Source organism: Micromys minutus (genome assembly GCF_963924665.1).
Source record: "Micromys minutus genome assembly, chromosome: 1".
In the NCBI taxonomy this organism is placed as follows: domain Eukaryota; kingdom Metazoa; phylum Chordata; class Mammalia; order Rodentia; family Muridae; genus Micromys; species Micromys minutus.
In genome coordinates this window covers 27963495-27985568 of record NC_137969.1, presented here as the reverse complement: position 1 = coordinate 27985568, position 22074 = coordinate 27963495, and the positions used below count along the sequence as shown (strand labels likewise).

Genomic DNA, 22074 nt, shown 5'->3' with positions numbered 1-22074 from the left:
GAGCACACAGTTAACTCAGACAACGTAAAACCCTCCCCTCCACAGACACAAATGGGTTGTTTTCTGGTTAAAAATGAGTATCAGATTCCACTTGAATGTCACTAAAGATGCATTGAATCATGCCACTGTATTTTCTCTCATTTTGATCTATTGGGCCTTAGTTTTTAAATTGGTTAAAGAACTCAGCAGTAGTTTTATTTTTTTCTTAGATGTAGGGTCTAGGAACATAACCATTGATCATTTAGTCAACTTCAGTGGTGTACTAAAATGATGATAACCTCAGTAGTGGATCATACAGATTTATGAATCATTTCCAGAAAACCCTTCTAAACAATTACACTTACTGGTCATCTGATCACGCACCCTTGAAGGTAGAACATTTATTTCAGAATTTTCTGCATAGGTAAATTAGATTGAGAAGGTAACAACTAACTTTAACCCGGTGTCTCTTCATACCAGTTTCCAGTAGACCACTATTGGTAAACAGAAACCTGTCAGCTACCAAATGTGTACAATTTCTGTATCTCACTTTGTCTTATTTGTAAATAGTGAGCTCAGACCTCTGGCAGATCAGCAACATTTGCTGAGCCTGTTTTTTAAGCTAATGTGTATTCTTACTAATGTTCCTATCAAGAATGGATTTGTAATATATGCTGTCTATTTCTAATGTTCACATTCATATTTTGAGGTTCTATCTTATTTTAATAGAGAACAGACGTCTCAAAAATCTTCAGAAGCAGCTTATTATTGAAATATCAAAATATTGAAATAAACCCGGTGGGGTTAGATTACTCATCTGTCCACCAAGTGGGACACGTGCATGGACTGGGGGCTTTAAATGACTTAGAAGAGACCTTTAGGTAAATCCTGAAAACGAGCCAATCCCCACTTGAATGGTAATTGGAAAACATAACTCTCTTTACTACCTGATGACAGGAGCAGAACCTGAAGCAGATAGACCTACTCGCTCTGGTTTCTTTTTCTCTTCGTTGTGATGCTCAGATCAAGTGTGCTCTAGACTGTGCAGCTCTCCGCTGGATTAAGAGTTGTCCTACTTCTGTATGGACAAGTAGACTATAAAGTGACCAAAGTAGAATTCAGCATCAGAAACACGTCAGGTGTCAGCAGATGTGTGGCAGATCATTTGCCTCTTACAGAATTCAACATAAGCAGTTCAAACTGTAGACCTCCTCAGAAAACTATTTGACGTAATTGTCGAAGAAGTGAATATTTTTAGTGTGCATTGAATCAAATAAAGTGCTCTAAAGAAATTAAAAAAAAAATGCAAATATAGACATCATAAATCTTGCCTATTGTCTAATCACTCCTATTTGACAAGTTATCTGTTGGGGCAGCCTGTCTTGCCTTGGACAGGCAACTTTGGGAGTAAGGGACTCCCAAGAGGGAAACATGAGCAACATATTGCAATAGTTTCCATCCATGTAGAGAAGGGTCACAACCATCTTTTTCTCTGGCAGCCTCCTCAACCACCCCCTCAGGAGTGATGCTGCCCTTCAATGTGTGTTTCAATAAACAGTCCTGGAAGGTCAAACTCTCTTTCTCCCCGCCTCCCTAACTCCCTCTTTCCCTCAATTTATTTATGTTTAGGCTATGTGCACTGGTGTTGTGTCTGTGTGAGGGTGTAAGATATTGCAGTTACAAACAGTTGTGAGCAGGGTGCAGGGAACTGTCCTCCAGGAGAGCAGTTAGTGCTCTTAACCACTGAGCCATCCCTCCAGCCACTGCTTCCTATCTATTTAAGCTGTCTCAGAAACCTAATAATACTAACTTAAAAACCAAAAAGACAGAGCTCTGATCAAAAAATACTTGTCAGAGTATGACCATGCAAGATACTGCTTCCATCCTGGATTCTTGCTGGTTTTAGGTTTAACTGCCTTGATAGAGAATCCCATGGAAAATTACCTGACTCTATACTAGGAACCTGAGCTCAAGATGCCCTAGCTAACTTAGCTTCTGTTAAACTACCTGCTTGTATAGGACCCACTCTGGCTAACCACTTATTTTACCTGCATTAAACTGCTTTTTTGCCCCAAACCTCCCACTGCAGCTGATGCATGAGATACCAAGTGTAGTACTTTTGCCTTTAAAATCCCTTACCATAAACACTTGGAGTTGTACTTGGGTTCCAAATACCCACGTGTACTCCCAGCCAGTTGAAATAAAGACTGACTTTCTTTCTCCCCGTCTCCCTCTCTCTTTTATGTACATGAGTACATTGTAGTTATCTTCAAACACATCAGAAGAGGGCATCAGATCCCATTACAGATGGTTGTGAGCCACCATATGGTTGCTGGGATTTGAACTCAGGACCTCTGGAAGAGCAGTCAGTGCTCTTAACTACTGAGCCATCTCTCCAGCCCCCACCCCCTTTTTTTAGTTAAGATTTTCAACTGGCTATAACCCGTGTCTGAATAGTCATCCTTGGTGGGCTCCCGTAAGAAGAAAAAGATCTACCCTTCACTTTGCTCTTTCTGAACTAATTGGTGATGACACCCAGTCTGCAGCCAACAGCCATAGGCACAGTATTCAGTGTTTCCCGCTACCATTTTTCTTTTTCTTTTTTTAAGGCAGGGTCTTACTCTTTATCCCAGGCTGGGCTCAAGTTCAAAGCAGTGTTCCTACTTCAGTATCCCAAGAGCTAGCAACCACCACACCCAGCTTCATTTACAGGTTTTTCTCTTGACTTTTCCTTCTCTTTCTTATTTTGTAATTATACATGTTAGTGTTCATGTGAGTACAGCCAAGTGCAAAAGATGTCAGATCCCCTGGTGCTGGAGTTGGAGGCGGGTTTGATGACCAGGAGTTAGATACCTGGGTAGGCAGGCAGATAAGCAGAGGGTCCTGGCTTGGTAATAAATGTGGCATCCTTCCAAGATGGCCAGCCTCTGACTTGAGACAAAAACCTAACAGCTGAAATCAAAAGCCTTGCAGGCATTTTTGTCTCCCTACAACAGGTCCTCTGCTGACAGACTAGTTCAACAAGTTCAAGGTCTGCTCTAGACACAACAGTGACTAGCCACCCAACAACCATCTTTCTTCAGGTTGACCAACCTTAAATTAGGGAAGAAAAACTCTTCAGAGACTTAAAATAACTGACCCCTTGAAAAGAGACTAGATTTTTTTAGCTTCCCAAGTTCAATCTCTGCTTAGCAGAACATTGTTTCCTGTGTGTCTGCTGCGTGCATGGGTCTCACCTCCCACCCCACAACCAACTTCATTCAACTGCCGATTCTGTCTGCAGTGTTGGAGATTTCTCCAGACTATCACTTTGGGGGTTCATCCAGGATTTCTTCTGGGGAACACTGACTCATCAGAAATCAGGCTAAACCCTGAAAGGATAAGAAGGTGTGTTCATTAAGCACCTAGTAACCCTTCCTCTGTTCTGGAATGGGACTGGTAATTTTACTTCCTTTCTTACAAGGAATGAACTCTATTCCTTGTAAGAAAGTATGTACTTGGGCTGGAGAGATGGCTCAGTGGTTAAGAGCACTGACTGTTCTTCCAGAGGTCCTGAGTTCAATTCCCAGCAACCTCATGGTGGCTCACAACCATCTGTAATGGGATCTGATGCCTTCTTCTGGTGTGTCTGATGACAGCTACAGTGTACTTAAATAATAAGTCTTAAAAAAAAAAAAAAAAAAAAAAAAAAAAGGAATGTATGTACTCTAGGAAACCAATTAAACTAGTGGCTAGAAACTTGTGAACAGGTACTAAAACTATACTACCTAAGTAGTCTGGCTCCGTAACAATGTTGCCTCACCCTGATCACTGCTTCTGCCTGAAGGAGGATATTTTTAGGGAAACAGTTACTATATGGAGACAGACACACCTTTGGATTTTTCAAAGCACCCAAATCTCCTACCTTGTCTCCTCTGTCACCTCTGAGACTGAGATAGGCCAACTACTATTTTAACGAACTGGATGATATCTAAATTTCTTCTCTCCCTCTCTTTAGGGAAAAAAAAAAAAAAGCCATTAGAGACCTCACACTGGTCAGAGCTCTGCTGCTTCCTGAACATAAACAACAAAATTCCTTCCTTGTTTCTTTTGCTGGGGTCATGGTACTGCTTCTTCCTACAACTATGCTAACTAGCCAGAGTGTCTGGTTAAAGACAAGGGCAAGTGTCTGATAAAAGACTTTATCTGTGAGACGTGTGGATCCCACAGGGTCTTCTGTCTAAAGGGAGAGGGACTCACTTTATGAGGGATAACCTTGAACGATGTCACCATCTTGGCTGATGGCTTTATTAAGACAGAAGTAACCATGTAGTCAGAAGCCATTATTGCTAATGTTATAAAGAAAGTCAATGCCATGTGACTTCACTACCATCTGTGGTTAATGTAACCACACAGCATAAACCAAATATGGCAGTACCATAAAGTTTCCTGTCCCTACTAAGCCCTCTGGCTATCACTTATCTGCTCCCCCTCCCCCAAAGAGGCTACAATTTCTGACTTACATTTTTTTTTTCTGATGACTATCCTTTAGAGTACAGGGATTTAAGCCTACTTACATATGATGACTTATAAGAAGTGCTCTTCTAATTTATTGGTGGGTCACAAATTGGGCCCCTAAGATAGTGGCACAGCTGCCAATACTCTACAATTGCTACTCAAGCTTGAATGGGGTATAGATGGCCATGAGGAAACAGAAACTCGGTGACTTGGGAACTCTGTTCATCAGATAACTGCAGTTTCCTCATTCCTCCCTAAGCAGCCATCCACCTCAAAACGATACCTTCTACCCATAAACTGGTCTGAGAGCATCACGAACAGACCCCTCCTGGTGGGCTCACCTCGGGCAACCTATCTATTCAAGACAAGAGGGAAAGATCTGCCCTTTAGCCTTCAAGAACCCTGGGAAGGCTCTTGCTCTCCCAGGCTGTGCTGTTCTCCACCCTGGTAAGACAGCCTGGCAGTCTGTTCCCCAGCAAACTTTTTTTCTACTCATGGAGTGGTCTTGTTTGGTGTTTTGTTGTGCTTACTTATAGTTATATAGTATTTAAAAAAATACCACAAGTGTTTATTATCCTTGCTTCCTATTTGGAACAACAACAACAACAACAACAGTAATATTAATGATAACAGTAATACATCTTTATAGCTCAAAAGAAAGAAATGGACTCAAGATCAGGTAGACCCTAAGACACAACAATTGATCCCTAAATTGTTTCAGCTAATATTCCAGATTCACCAGGGTCCTACTCTTGCAGGAGCTAGAGGTTACTTAACCTTACAGCACAAAAAAAAAAAAAAAAAAAAAAGGCCATTATTTAGATCTCAGGAAAGGAAATAAACAAAAAGTTCTGTTTCTTAGAATGCATGTCATCTTAACCTTGATCTGCCCTACAGATAAGGGTGTGTGTGTGGCAGGGGAAAGTAATATGCACCTCAATCTATCCTTCAAGTGAGGTCTGCAGGGAACTAGTGTCTGTCCTGCGGACAGGGTTAGAAGTAAACTAAAATACATCCAACAACCACAGCCAGGGTATACCTGAACTGTGGCAGAGATGGAACTACAGGCCTGGGTAAATGGAACTCAGCCCCACACTGGGAACCAGCCTGGTGTGTTTAGGTCACACCGACCATCCTCAGATTGGCTACATGTTGCCCTTTCTGGATGCTAGGCTAAGACTCAAAGAAAATTAAGTGAGCCTCCATCCATCCATCTCTCTCAATCTTATTTTCACCTTAAAGATGGGAATGGAATCTCCAAGATCACCTCCAGTCCCCCACTGGCTTGCCTCCTGGATGACTGCAGCAAGTTAAAGTCCCTCAGGTCCGTAAGAGAAAGCTTTAGTGTCTCTTTCTCAACCAGTGCATGGTCTAAATCCCTTCTATGAGAAATGAGAAGTGGCCTCCCAGGCAGCTCTTAATTATGATGCCATCCTTCAGTTAGAGCTGCTCTGTAAACAAGAGAGAAATTCCCCTCAAATTTCTATGCCCAAATTTTCTTTTACTTTCAGGATTATGTAGCCCTTGCTAAATTTACAGGATGAGCCAACAGATGCTAGCTAGAGCAGACTGAGATGCATCTAATCAAGGTTTATTTTACAGTGCTTCATTTCCACTCAGGCTTTGCCTAAACACAGAACATCCCTGACTGATACAGTGGAGCCTCTGGGTGTAACAACCATGTCTGGAGGCATAAACTGACGTGGTTAGCGGAATTAAGAATATATCCCCCTCATCCTCTAAGGTCAACTAAGTCCCAGGAAACTCAAAATGTCCTGTACTATATAACTGTGGAAGGTAACTCGTTCACTGTTCAGGGAGGAGTGAACTGTACACTCCCAAATGAAGCAATGGTCAAGCCAAGCCTTTGACTTACCTAACAGAGGCATTAACTGTCAAAAAAGAAAGGCTAGAGGAGCCAGAGGCTCCTCCCAAGACCAGGTAACCTTGAGGACCAGATCTTCAACTGGCCTTGACCAAAAAACATAAAAGAAAAATAAATTTTGGCCACCCACAGAGTCTTCAACACCCAGCAGGAAAGCACAGCCAGGTTTAAAATGATTGTGTGTCTTTAACAGTCCTCAGACACTATGCACAACAATGAGATGCTATTTGGACGTCAACGTCTCATTAGAGATTTGCTTCCTAGTGGCCTTACCTGTTTCTAGAAGGGTACTTTTCACACCTGTAATAGGATCCTGTATCCTAACCAATTATTTTCCCTGTTGCCAAACTCACAGGTTTGGTAAATTATTCAAAACATCAAACTGAGTTGGGTTTGGTGGTGCATGCCTTTAATTCAAGCACTCAGGACAAAGAGACAGGTGGATCCCTCAGGTTTGAGACCAGCCTGGTCTATAGATCGAGTTCCAGGGCAGTCAGGGATACACAGAAAGACCATGCCTCCAAAAACAAAAACATATGTCAAAACCATGTCTCTGGAACACTACTGGAGAACCCTACAAAAAAAGTATTTATTTCTCTTTTAAATGCTGCTGTCTGGTTGTGACTTCAACAAATGGAACCTAGACTTCACTTGGATTTGGCCCATATTACCCATCTCCACAGGACATTACAGCTAGCACATGGGCAGAGGCATTGCTCGCTGGTAAGGTTCTGCCATATGTCTTCTGCAGGCTTCTGGAAAAAGATTCTGATACAAAGTCCTCAGCTACACAATTATGCCTCACCTTATTAAACTATTAACTATGATGCTGAGGAATTTTCCATTAACCTTGTCTGTTAATGTTCCCTATGAGGTGGTAGTAGAAGAAACCCAATGGCCGAAGAAAGGTTCCTTGAGCTCTTAAACCAGATAGATGGCACCTCCACAGTGTCATCTTATGGTAGATGATGGTGACAGGAAAAATCATCAGTGTCGTTGACACCTATGACAAAGCCTGCCGAGGAGTCTCTGGATGATGCTCTTGCCTGCTGTGTTCCTAAGGGCAAAACTGTCCCAGCTATTTTTCTAACTATGCTCAGTGGGAATTATGGTACTTCTAACATGTCACTTTTTTAATGTTACAAATGCTACCTCACTCAGACAACAACTCCAAAGATACACACCATCACCAAATGGCTGTCTGGTGCTGTACATCTTTGCCATGTTGCTTTACCATGGCCCCCATAGATCAATCCTCCCTGAGGCATTCTGACTGCTGCTCCTTCATTGTCGGCACTTTGTCAGTTGAAGCAGTTAAGAGCAGAAAACTCTCAGAGCCTCGAGTAGAGACTCTGCTCTCCCAAGGTCTTTTCCTCTATGGTTGTGCTGCACACATGAGCCTGTCTCCTTACTCTGGCAAATACCTTTCTTCAACTGTTGATTCTGTCTGTGGCACTTGGGCATGCTCTGTATGTTGTAGGCAGAGATGGTGCCGTCCCCCAAGGGAAGTGGCTGTATAAGTACAGAGGCTGTGCCACTGTAGAACAAAATGAGGACTTCAGCACAGCTTAGGCTCTCCCTGCTGGTTCAAACACCAAGTACTGATTAGTAACAGCCCCAAGTGTTCCCACTGGTGACCATGTTTGTAGTAGGCTTTCTACTGTTCTCATCAACCACCTCATTTTACTCTCAGGGATAGTAATGGGCCATTAGTAATGGCATTCACTATGATATACAAATCACACATGTGGGTAATAAAGACAACATTCTTCACTGACCCCCCTGGTTCTCACTCCACAGTGCTGAGGAGGGAGGTGCCACTCCATGGCACGTTCTACTCATGGCTCACAACTAAACAGTCTCTCTGGAGATCAATTTAGCCTAAATACTAAAATCTATCAGCTATTTATAGAGCCTCACTCTATAGCTCAAGCTGCCTTCAAACCTATTATCCCCCTGTCGCAGACCTACTGAGGCCAGCATTATAACAGGCACACACCACCAGGCCCAGCTCACACAGGGTGTGACCCAGGAATTCTAAATCTACACTGCTGTCTTGGAAATGGCCAAGGTATTGCTAAGACTGCCTGTGGCAGAAAGAACTAGAAACAAATATGCAACAGTGAACGGCAGTCAACCCCGAGTACTACACAGATAATAGCATGGCTGTCGAGGTTCCAGTGATGCTACAACCAGGTTACATGACCACACACATGTCCTTCAGATGGTCTTTAATTCTAACAACCCTAGGTTTTTCCAACTTCCAGCTGAGGGAACTAACCAGCAAACCGTCGACTGTTCCTTACCTGTGTTACAGGCTTGAAGAGGCAGCTTCTTTAAGGTCCCCAGAAAATGGCGTGTGGCAGTATATTCATAGTGACAAGGGCTACAAACAAGAAAAAATGAATCATTAGAATTTCAAACTTTGATTCTATTCAGAAACAGAATTGGCCTGTTTGACCTACTTATTTTCCCTTGAAGAAAGTGTAGCCTATTCTGATATTTGATCCTTAGAGCAACTCCGAGGAAGGCATACTGTCTGTCTGCTGTAGAAACACACTTCCTGGTAAAAGCTCACAAATGAAAAGCCTCTAAGACTCAACACAAAAATAGATGTTTGTTTAAATTGAATCAGTTGGCAACTTAAAAAAATTTAAGTGCAATTAAAGATGCTGAAGTATATCTCTTCACAGTTGAAGGTTTTGATGTGGGGTGGGGTCTCAGTGTTCTTTAAGGGGTTGGCAACTAGGAATTTGACCGTGCTCCCCTAAGTATATGGGCAACACAAAGTAGTCTTTGTTGTCTTTTGGGGGGGCTGGACAGGGGGGTTTGGAGGGCTGGACTCAGGTGAGAGGATGGACTCAGAAGGAATAGGAAACAAGTACGATCAGGATGCACTGTATGATATTCCCAAAATGATTTAAAATATTATGTTGGAAAATGCTTTAAAATTATTTCTAACTCTGTGTACCTGTCTCTATGTGGGTATGTGCATGTGCCTGTAGAGGCCAGGAGAAGCTGTCAGATCCCCTGGAGTGGTAGTTTCAGATAGTTGTCAGTGGCCCGACAAGATGAACTTGGGTCATCTCCAAGAACAGCAAGTATATATTCTTAACTACTGAGCCATCTCTCCAGCCCTACTGGCTCATCCTGCAGCCAAGGTTTGACCTTAAGTTTACTAGATAACTTAGGCTACTCTTAATTCTTTGTCCTCCTGCCTCCATTTCCTGCGTGCAGGGATCACAGGGGTGGGTCACCAAGCCCAGCTTGGCAATATTAATAAAGTTTGGAGATCCTACAGTATTGTTATCAATGTGTGCTTCATGGCTTTAACCGCTGCCCCACGGTTAATAAAGGGAATGTCCTCATAAAAGAAGCTAAAATAGTTGTCCAGGCTCTATCCTGCAGACAGAGGGCTCTACACAGGAAAAGAGAATACAAACATGGAGCTTGCAGAATATGAGTAAGGGTATCTGGAATTTTCTAGTTTTGGTTTTATTCAAGACAGTTTCTCTGTATAACCCTGGCTGTCTTGGCACTTGCACTGTCGAGCAAGCTGGCCTTGAACCCAGTGACCCACCTGCCTCTGCCTCCTGAGTGCTGGGATAAACGTGTCATTACCCAGTATCATGTTTTAATAACTTTTCTCAGTGTGAAGCTACTATGCAATAAAAGTTTTTTCATCATTAATTGTGAGATCATAATAAGCAGGGAAACAAAGTCTCCAAGTCTAGTCTAGTGTGTTTCTGTGCCATGAACCTTCTGACTGGTTGGGCACTGAATGTTCAATGCTTTAAACATTCATACTGTGGATGGCTTTTAAGTTTTGAATGTTTTTTCTCTCTCCCTCCTTCCTTTCTCTGTCCCAACACTACCCCGGCACCCCCTCATTGTTTTGAGAAAAGATCTCACTATGTTGTTCAGGCTAACCTGGATTGTTCCCTCTTCCTGCCTCAGGAATGTTTCGGTCTTTTGTGGCTACTTTGCCCTACAAGCTGCAGTGAAACAGTGAATCAGATATAAAGAAACATTAGCCAACTCTGAGTGGCAAGAAGTACCACATCCTGGTGGAAAACAATGTGTCCCAACCATGGTAACTGCTACACTGACAAGCAGAGCGGTAACTTCTTCTTAGCAACTGATTTCTCCTCAACAAAAATCAAACTTTCAATTCTCTGAATTTCTATTTAGTCAACACCTTGGTTTCCGACACATGAGTTTGTTTTCTGGCTTCCTATGTGATGCACATGTAAGCACTCATGCATACACTTAACTGTATTTATTCATTTATTTATTTTGGAAGCAGGGAGAGTCTCAGTATATAGCTCTAGTTGGCCTAGAACTTATTATTTAGACTAGACTACTCTTGAACTTGCAGAAGTCCTCTTGGGCCCTGGGACTAAAAGCATGCGCCATCATATCCAGCTTCAGTTTCAAAAACATTCATCGGAAATCTAGATAAAGAAACTACATACTTACCAGTAAATGTTCATTTTTTACTTGGAGCACTTTATGACATAAAAATGTAACTTTCATTATTAAAAACATCTAAATTGATTTTTTTTGTGAAAAGAAACGCATATGACTTTTGAATGTAATATTTAACTTACAGATATTTAGTCATTAAATCCTATAAACATCAGATTTCAGTGCTTAGATATTTTTCCTCATGAAACTTAAAAACACCCTCATCACATGGTATTGATGGGGCTAATGTGATGGGTCTAATTCCTCCTATAAGTGAGAAGCAGGGCATCTTGACCTGTGAGGAGTCCTTAACAAACTTAGGGCTGGCTCCTTAGAACTGATGCTCTCACTATAAAACAGTAAGCAAGCCTAAAGCTCTGTTTTACAAATGGAATCAGAACAATAACTCTTACAACTGACTAAAGGGCAAAGTACGTTGGGAAACTGATACAAGAGAATTAATTGTTCAGGACTAGCCTGGGCTACATAGCAAGTCTATCTCAAAACACAAAAACAAAATAATACTACAGGGTTCTGCACATTCCTCTACTGTGTTTCTTCTAACAGTGCTTTGGGGCGGTATGGATGACACAACTCACCATTTCTGATACACAGCATTGAGGTGGCTTGTTTGTGCACCCACTTTCCCTCGCAGACTGCCCATTACCAGCTTCTCTCTTATGACATAAATCCTGTAATTCCTGCAGTTTATACAGACACCGTGCACCATGGCTCTCTCCAGCTTCCACCCCTTTTTTTCCATCACAGCTTTTAAAGGGCTGTGTCCACTGTCAATCATGTCCTCATGGTTTTGTTCCGATCACATCACCTTCAGTCAAAATTGCCAGCACCCTCCATGTTTCAGAAGTCACTGTGTATACCCCAGGTTTCTTTCTTGGTCTGGCAGCCACAAAAAAGGTTGACCCCATCTCCCTGAATATCACTCCTAACACACTCTCTCCCTGAACTGCTCCTTTCAGACAGTAACAAACTACCTTGTGTTTAACTGGTCCTCCAGAGAAGTTCATGTTTAGATTTTCAACCAGCTTCCTCCCCACCCCTACTCCCATCTAAAACTGAATCTGTCCTAAACAGATGACTTGCCCTGGGGTACCACAGCTTTAAGTGGCACAAACTTGCTTTCTAGACACCTGCTAGCCTTTATCTCCCAGTCTTTTTTGTGTGTGGTGTAGTTGGTGTGTGTGTGTGTGTGTGTGCTTGTGTTTTAAGACAAGGTTTATTGTGTAGCCCTGGCTGTCCTGCAACTCTCTGTAGACCAGGCTGGCTTCAAACTCAAGAGATTCGCCTGCCTCTGCCTCCTGAGCAACAGGATTAAAGGTGTCTCTGACCTGCCTGCCTCCTTAGAATCAGACTTGAACTTCTGGTCCTGCCTATCTGTTTTATGTGAGTGGCATCTGGACCACTGACTGTCAGTTCCCCCATCTACAGCCAGAATCTGTAGCCAGACCTGGTCCACTGCTGTTTTTTGTAAAGCTCTCAAGGGTCTTTCTTTTTTTATGGTTGGAAGGAAAAGGATTCTTTGACTAGTGGAAAATTTATAAAATTTAAATACATGTGACTAAAACACGTGTCTGAACACACACACAAAGGATTAAAGGTGTTCACCACCAGCACCTGAATTTACAGCCTGTTTTGTAGCAAGGTGAGGTGTACCAAGTAGCTCACCTCTCAAGTAGCTTCAACTATTACCACATACAACTGCACTGGTTGTACCTCTAGGCTTTCTGGGCATTTCTGTCCCAACAATGAGAAGTACTCAAAGAGATTTACAAGAAAAGTTAGAAAATACTCTTGAGTTTACCATGAAGAAAAAGGTACTCACCTAATGTGCATAAATCCAACCCCACCCTGGGGAGAGGGGTGTCTCGAATGTTGGTGCCTTGCCCTGTCTCTGCTCTCCCCTCTGCACTGGGGTTCCAGACTTGGGCACATGCACGAGTTTTGAGTATTAGAAGTCTAAACCTAGATCCTCATGCTTGAGCACGGGGGTGTTCTGAGTGAGAATGACCCCATTGGTTCATATATTTGACTTAATGAACTGTTTAGAGATATTAGGTGTGTACTTACTGAAGAAAGGTGTCACTAGGGATGAGCTTTGAGGTTTCAAAAACCTATGACTGTTCCAGTGTCTCTCTTCACCGGCTGCCTGTGGGTACATAAAGCTCTCTGCTATGGCCAAGCCTGTCCCCTTCCTGCCATAATAAAAATTAACACTGAAACTGTAAGCAAGTCCCCAGGTAAATGGTTCCCTCTGTAAGACTTGCGCTTGCCATGGTCTCTTTACAGCAACAGAACAGTGACTAAGACAAGCAGTAAACACTTCTTACAGAACCATCACCTCAACCCCCACAATACATTAAACACAAACAAAACCAGGATCTCCAATGTAGCTCTGGCTGTCCTGGAAACTCACTCTGTTGACTAGGCTGGCCTCAAACTCAATGATCTGCCTGCCTCTGCCCCTGAAATGCTGTTATTAAAGGTGTGCACTACTTTGCCCAGATCTTTAAGATTTATTTATTTTGTTCTATGTGTATGTTTTGACTGCATGTTTTCTGTGCTTGGTACTCTCAGAGTCAAGAGAGGACATTGGCTCCCCTGGAACTAGAGTGACAGACGGTTTCGAGGTGTTGTGTGGGTACTAGGAATTGACCCTGGGTCCTCTGGAAGAGCTCTTTGCTGTCTAGGCATCTCGAGTACCTACGGCATTTTCTTAGGTGATTGATGGGAAAGGGTCAGCCCATTGTGGGTTAGGCTACCTCCTGGGCTAGTGCTTCTGGGTTCTATAAGAAAGAAGGCTGTGCTAGCCACTAAGCAGCATCCTCCATGACCTCTGCAAGACAGTTCCTGCCCTCCCTGCTTCTGATGATGAACTGTTATATAGAAGCATATGTGGAATAAACCCTTTCAGCTACATGTTTCAGCACAGCAATAGAAATCCCAACTAAGACAAGTTGATACCAGCATATCACAGTATTGCTGTGACAACATAATCGGGTTTTTAGGAGGATTGTGGAAAGACTTTTGGAACTTTGGGCTTAAAAACAAAAAGCTATTGAGAGTTATTAAGTGTTGAGAGCTCAGTGGACTATAGCTTGGAAGAGTGTTGAGAGCAATGTAGATGGAGGTCTGGCTTATGAAGTTTCAAAGGGAAATTTGAAGCCTCTATCAGGGTTGTTTACTGCTTTGAATTAAGATTCTGTCATGCTGGTTCGCTGGGGATGAAGATTCAGCCATGATTAACAAGAGTCTGGCACCAGTGAAGTGAAACCATTACATTACTGGGACAGTTGATGCTGGTGAGCTACAGCTAAGAAATTAGTGGTGACTGAGAAGGGACCAGCATCACTTATTGAGATGAAAGCCTCTGGTGGGGATTCCCTGCGGTGACCACACACAGCTATGTTCTAGAAACAGCCTATACCTCCTGCTGGCAATTGAACTTGGTAGTGTAACAGTCGCCCAAGTGGTGCTGGTTTTGAAGACATGATGGGGACATGGGCTAGAGTCCCCGAAAAGAGCACAGGAGGGGCCACTGGTGAGCCGCCCGGACCACAGAATGATTACCAGAAACAGTAGAAGCATTGGAGAGGAGCCAGACGGGGTCTAGAAGACAAGCTGTGTGTGCTGAAGAAGGTGGAGCTGGAGAAGTGACCCAGGACCCTTGGAGTCATCTAGAAGATCATGGTGGATACCAAACACTGAGGTATTTACACTGTTGGGAGTGTGGTTTTGCTTTGATCCAATTGTGACTATGCCCTGATTCTTCCTTCTCGAAGTAAGAAAGTATTTAACTTACTTATTTTTGATTTTATAAAAGCCTACAGTTGAAAGACTGAATTATTTGTTTGATTTGATTTTTCAAGATAAGGTTTCTCTGTAGCACTGCCTACCCTGGAACTCACTCTGTAGACCAGGACACCCTTGAAATCAGAGATTGCCTGCCTCTACCTCCACCATGGCCCAACAAGAGATTGAATTTTAAAGTGTTTGTGTTTGTGGACTATGGGACTTTTTTAAGTTTATAAAATGTTTTACATGGTAACGTCAATATTAATGGTGATCATGGGAATAGACAAGGGTTGTGGCTTAGCAGTGAGGTACTCCAAGCTAGAATCATCTGGGAGAAGGGAGCGTCAATGAAGAAAAGGCCTTTAGCCAGGCAGTGGTGGTACATGCCTTTAATCCCAACACTTGGAAGGCAGAGACAGGCCAGCCTTGTCTCCAAAGCCAGTTCCAGGACAGCCAGGGCTATATAGAGAAACCCTGTCTAGGGAGAAAGGAAGGAAGGAAGAAAAGAAGGAAGGAAGGAAGGGAGGGAGGGAGAGAGGAAGACCAGGCTGCAACCAGGCTTGTAGAGCATTTTCTTAGTGTTTGATGTGCAGAGTCATCGCTGGGCTATAGTCCTGGGTTCTATAAGTAAGCAGGCAGAAACTATAAACAGAATAAAGATTTTTCTCCTCAGGTTGCTTTGGTCATGATGTTCCATCATAGCAAATAAAAACTGATGCAAAAAACAAAGTTTTTAGGGGCTCTGAGATTTTTCTAAAACACTCCATTCTTAGAATGTGAGGCCCTAAAGACACAGAAATAGTTAAAGTCATACTCAGAGATTTTCCAGTCATCCCAAGGCTATGAGATCCTGCCTGTGCCTGACCCAAAAAAAAAAAAAAAAAAAAAAAAAAAAAAAAAAAAAACCAATGGCCCAGAGTAATTCTCAGAAAAAAAAAATAGGATATACTGACTGATAGCGACCTGGCCCTCTAGAAAGACCTAGATAGGATCCTGACGCACGTCATAATTAGTTCATGCTCTAAACACCTAATTCTGAGAAACAAAACAAGAACAAAACCCGTCAAAGTTTTGAAATAAATAAACAAGGTTCTCAAAATGTAAAAACAAAGTTTTAACAGACAGGTCAGGCTATGCTGACTAAGCTGAGTGATGAGAAAACAAAAATGCTTTAGAAACAGCTCCCCTACCCCTCCCTGTACTGAATTCCAAGGAGAATGCAAATTGTCAACAACCTTACTGTCAAAGTTTCTCTCCCGTTTCCTCCCCCTTCCTCTCCTCTTTCTGAAAATTATACTGCTGACCAATGGTAAAATAGTAGTTTACCCCCCTCACAAAAAAGTATAAAAGACATATACTTTTTGAGTTCAGGGTTGACTCTCCCTACGAGGATGACGGAATAAAAACCTCTTGCCATTACAGCGGTCTATCATTTATTTGTGTTCTGTGGGTCACACTTCCAAGCTAAGACTCCTGGGGTCTTACAACAAAGCCACATGGAGACAGGCTAATCCGTATGGTGGGTAGAACAGACAGCAAGTACTAAAGACCAGAGAGAGATGGTACAGAGTAGCAAGAAGACCGGAAACAGGCACGACGTCGGGGTAAGGCAGAGGGGCTGGCTTCTGTTTTCAAAAGACTGTTGTGTATGTCTGTGGAAAGTAGACAATAGAGTGCTAAGAGTCAAACAAGATTGGTTCTGTGGGCATTCACAGTATGGGACTGTTTGTAGAATGACAGAAACGGGGAGACTAGAAAGTTTTGTTTTGTTTTTCAACACAGGGTTTCACTGTGTAGCCCTGGCTGTCATGGAACTCACTCCGTAGACCAGGCCGGCCTCAAACTCACAGATCCACTCCTGCTTCTGCCTCTCCAGTGCTGAGATTAAAGGCACATGCAACCACATGGCAGTTCAAAACACCTGTGTCACCGCAGCTTCGAGGGGTTCTACGTCCTCTTCTGGCCTCCATGGAAGCTAGGCATGGAGTACACAGACACACACTCAGGAAAAATACCATTAACATTAAATAAATGTTTTGAAAAAGAAAAAAAAAAAAAAAATAAAGATTAAGACCCAGAGAGAACAGATAAGCTCTATCAGGTGTCTCTTCTACTGAGAGAACCAAAGGTATCATCATGCATGCTACTAAAGCCAGGTGTGGTGACACACTCACAATCAGCACTTGGACGGCTGAGGCAGAAGGACCAGCATGGGAAACACAAGGAGATCCTTTCACAAAAGTAAAAAATAAAATGAGATCAGCACTTGGCTTTGGTTCAAATTCTATGCAGCCTCAGGGAATTTTTAAATTCTAAGCCTCAGTTCTTTGAGCTGTAAAATCAGAACCAAGCTCATTAGCAATAAGCGCACCATGTAAAACCCTGGTCCAGGGCCTGCCATCTGCCTACATATGGCTACTATAAAAAGTAATGGCATTAAAAACATGTCTAGGGATGGAGAGAGAGATGGCTCAGCGGTTGAGAGCATTGGTTGCTCTTCCAGAGGACCGGGAGAAAATTCCCAGCACCACATCTAGCTCACAACTGTCTGTACCTCCAATTCTAGGGGCTCTAAAGACACACATGTAGGTAAAATACCAGTGAACATAAAACAAAAATCTTGTAAGACATATTTATTATTTAAATATATGAGTGCTTTGCTTGCATGTATGTGCATGTACCACTTGCATAGATGGTTCCTGAGAAGCTCAAAAATGAGCATTGGATTCCTTGGAACAAGACTGATAAATGGTGAGCTGTCATGAGAGTCTGAGAATTGGACCTGGGTCCTCTGCAAGAGCAGCCAACATTATTCTTTTGTGTTTGTTTGATTTTTCAAGATAGGAATTCTCCGTGTAGCCCTGGCTGTCCTGGAACTTGCTCTGCACACCAGACTAGCCTGGAACTCAGAGACCCACCTGCCTCTGATGCCTGAATGTTGGGATTAAAGGATTGCACCACCACAACCTGGCACAACCAGTGTTCTCAACCAATGAAGCAACTCTGTAACCCAAGACTTAAAAAAACAAAAAAAAAAAAGATATTCAATTAGCGCACACTGGGATATTCATAGTATATCATCTTCAATTATCAATGTCCACACTATTTCTAGTTGTAAAATGTTTTTATATTATGTTTTGTCTACATGTATGTCTGTTTACCACATGTGTACAGTGCCCACAGAGGACCAAAGAGGGTCAGATCCCTTGAACTGGAGTTACACAGATGGTCATGAGCCACCATACATGTGCTAGAAACTAAACCCAAGTCCTCTGTGAGAATAATAAGTGCTCTGAGCAATCTCTTCAGTCCGAAATAATTTTTTTTTTTTTTTAGTTTAATTTCCACAAAAGCTCAAAGACAGCTCAGGAAGGCAATACACTTTGCCCAAAGACAAGTATTTGTACATCTTTAGTTTTTACAGAAAATTGTCAGGATCATGTGTGTGTGTGTGTGTATGCTTTGCCGTCACATATATCTGTATACCATGTGCATACAGTGCCCTATGGAGGCCAAAAGAAGGTTTCAGATTTCCTGGAACTGGAGTTCCAAATAGTGAGTTGCCATGAAGGTACTGTGAATACAGCCTTCATCCCCTGGAAGAACAGCAAATGCTCTTAACCACTAAGCAACCTCTGTAGCCCTATAATATGATTTTAATATCACCATGGGTACTAACATTTTAACCAAACATTTCTCCCTCCTACTTTCAAAAGCTAGGAGAGTTCTAAAGCTGAACTGGTAGGTCTCTTGAAAAGCTTTATCTAACACTGTACTTAATATTAAAATATCTAGCAAACTTTTACCCTGTTTATTAAACTGTAAAGTTCTGTAAGTATAAGGCCAATTGCAAATTAATTAATCAGTAAATTAAATAATGTATGTGGGTAGTATTTATGCATGTGAATGGGGAGGTGAACTTTGGGGAACATTCCCCATGAACTATCCAAAAACTTGGGTTTGGGTTTGTTATGTTTTGTTTTATGTTGTTTTGATATGGGGTCTGAGTGTATACACACACACACACACACACACACACACACACACACACACACACACACACTGCCTTTTTTGGCTGGCTGGCATTCACTATGTAGACCAGGCTGGTTTTGAATTCATTGAGACCCACCTGCTTCTGCCTTCTGAGTGCTGAGATTAAAGGCATGCATCTTGTTTTTTGAGACAGGGTCCATCACTATCCTGAAGGTCACTGATAAGCTAGAAATGGCTAGCTAGTAAGTTCTAGGAATCTACCTGTTTCTACCCCCATCACTGGGATCACGAGCTCAAACCACGAAACCTCTTTTTTATAGAGGTGCGGGGAATACAGCGCAGGTCCTTATGCTTGTGTTTTACCAGCTGAGCACTGCCTGCTGCCCTCAGCCAGATCACTGTAGTCTTCATGTCTCCACCCTTCCCTTTCTGTTGCTGTGCCAAAGTGGTAGGGTACCATGAGTATTTGTAGTTTCAATTCCTGCATAAGGCACCACTCCCTAGGTACTACTGTCTAGACCTGCCTGAATTCACAACCTGGAGTGCTTGTATAAAAACTACAGCTCTCACAGCCCCAACCTACACCTCCTTCTGAATAGAAGAGTGGTGCATGACTGCTAATCTGTCTTTATTAAACGTTCCAGACATCCCTATACTTCTTGGCAGTTTGATGGTGGTAATGCTCGAGACACAGTCTTATAAAACCCAGGTTAGCCTGTAGCCAAGGATGGTCTTGAAGGGGGGAGGACAACTTTTGAGAGTTGGTTCTTGCTTGCACCTGGATTAGACAGTCTTGTTGCTCTAGCCCTAAGCTCCCAGAGTACGCCTGTTTCCACCTCCTATCTTGATATAGGTGTACTAGGATTAGAGATAAGGACCACTTAATTCAGCTTTCCACATGAGTTCTAAGGATAGACTAGGGTCAACAGTGCTTTTCCGAGGAGTCATTACCCTACCCACTCTCATTAAACACACTTAGAAAACGTGCACAACACTAGGTTATAACCCAAATGTTGCTCTCCTATGATACATCACTCAGCTGAAAAACTTCAGGGCTGGAGAGATGGCTCAGCAATTAAGAACACTGGCTGCTCTTCCAGAGAACCTAGGTTTGACTAAGAGCAACCACTATGGCTCATCCTGGGTAACTCCGATGGTTTCTGTGGGTATGTGATGCAGACATACACGCAGGCAAAATACCTCAAAATACATCAAAATAAGTTAAAAAAAAAAAAGCTTCCATGAAACATGATGCTTTCTTTTACATCTTACAATTAGTACCTAAAATGTATAAAAATGCTATCTTTTGTATATCAATATAGTTTCTATTTTAATGTAACAAATTTGATAATTGCTAACTCTTATTCTAGACCAATAGCTCTCAACCTTCCTAATGCTTAAACTCTTTAACACAGTTCCTCATGCTGTGGTGACTCCCAACCATAAAATTATTTTTGTTGCTACTTCATAACTATAATTTTTATTACTCTTATGAATTGTAATGTAATTATTTTTGGAGACAGAGGTTTGCCAAAGAAGAGTCACAACCCACAAGCTGAGAACCACTGCTCTAGACAGACCCTTAACCCTTCCACCCATGTGCGAAATCCCAGTCTTGTCTATTTCCAATGGCAACTAAGTATGGCTTTTTTGCTTTCCATTTTTTAATGGTGAGTGAGGCACATAATTTTACCATCATAGAAGCTGGACAGATGGATCAGCAATTAAGAACACTAGTTGCTTTTCCAGAGGACCTGGGTTCAATTCCTAGCAACCAACAGCAGCTCATAACCACCCGTAATTACAGTTCTAGGGACTTAATGTTCTCTTCTCGCCTCCATAGGTACCAGGCATACACACATGCTGGCAATGCACACACACCTGGTCTTATGGACACCTGCAACCACACATATGCATTCGTGTGTACACACACACACACACACACACACACACACACACACACACACACACACAGAGTGTAAAAAGGTAGAAATAGTCTTTGCCAAAAAGAAGTCAGTATGTAGGCTGGCTATTAAATAACTCAGGCAAGTTGAAAACTGTTTCTTCTCAACTTCTCCCCCACCCCATCCTTAAAAAAAGAATAAACAGCTGGCTCATGCTTGTAATCCCGGCTTTTGGGGAAGCACTTGAAAGGCTGAGACAGGAGGATAACTGTGATTTCCACCACCTACTTTTCATATAAAGAAATCTAATCCTTTCGCCTCAAAGCTTTAGAACCCCAAGTAAAAGTCGCTTTGCAGTGCTGTGCTCTTCCAGGTTACACCAACCTGGTAATACACTCAGGCAAACACCTGAGAATAGGAGATCGACTCTGCTTTCCACTCTAGAGAACAGCAGGCAGCATAATACGGATTTGGTTGTCCCAGTGCATTTCCACCGAGCTGGAGAGGACCAGCGAGAGCCTTTAGGCCACACCCGAACTCATTCCACAGTCCACGCGGTGGCTAGTAGCACCTGCACTTGACCGAGGGAAAGGTGACTCCGTGGCTCCTGTCAGACCTACTCGAGGCGAGCTGGCGACGAGAAATGGCTTCTCTCCCCAGAGCCTGGCTTGGTCAGTGTTGACCCCTGCCCCAGCAGCCTCCCGCCTGGCCATACCTGCTCCGCCACAGCACACCTCCACGTAGAGAGCGCACACACCCGCGGCCCCCAGACGCCGCCATCTCGCCTCCTTCTGGACAGACACGCCCCCTTCCGCCCTCGGACGCACGCCCTTGTCGTCAGCGGACCAATCAGGAACGTGGAAGGCTGGGCCCGGAAGCTTCTGCGTAAGGCTTCGCCGGCGGGCCCACCCCCACGGAGTGTGTAGGCAGGCGCGCCAGGCCCACGGGGGTACACCGCTCCTGCGCCCGAAAAATCTGAGCCACGCTGTGCGTGCATGGCACCTTATGCCGGCGCCCTCGGAGGCCAGAAGTAGTTGTTGGATCCCCTGGAAGGGGACGTCTGTTCTATTCTTATCTCATTGATGGGGCTCTAGAGGCGAGGGGTTTTATGTAAGAAATGGTGCTTTCTCTTGTTCTTTCCAGTTATGAAGGGAAAACGAATTTTCAGTGGTATCTAACAGTATGTTTTTTTTTTCTAAACGCTAACTTGGAGACCTGCAGCCAGCTCTTGGATATTATTACCATTTTAAAGAGGTCAGCGAAGTTAAGCAACTTTCTCATGGGGCACGTTAACCCCGCAAAGGACTCACAAATTGTATGATAGAAAATCGAATATTTATACATCATTGACGTCAAAACCCATGACCTGGACATTTCCCCCCTACTTAAGGCCCTAGAAAAATGGCTGAACCTGGATGTAAAAACTGAAGGAAGGCAGCCCTGATTTTTCTTCTGCTAAACTCAGTTGTCTTCATCAAATGGATAAGCTAATGAATGCTTTAGATTATTCCCGAATAGGTGTTTAAATTCAGTTAC

At 43.0% G+C, this 22074-nt stretch overlaps 1 protein-coding gene across 1 annotated transcript in view; it reads right to left on the bottom strand.

Moving 5' to 3' along the window:
• The window catches only part of PISD (phosphatidylserine decarboxylase), a 48436-nt gene extending 27110 nt beyond the window's left edge, over positions 1-21326 (bottom strand). The window contains exons 1-2 of the mRNA XM_080909967.1: positions 21254-21326; positions 8668-8747 (exon numbers count right to left, since the gene is read on the bottom strand). Coding sequence (XP_080766093.1) covers positions 8668-8747; positions 21254-21318 — 145 coding nt within the window. The 5' untranslated portion in view covers positions 21319-21326. The remainder of the gene's footprint in view (positions 1-8667; positions 8748-21253) is intronic.
• Between the last annotated feature and the right edge of the window lie 748 nt (positions 21327-22074).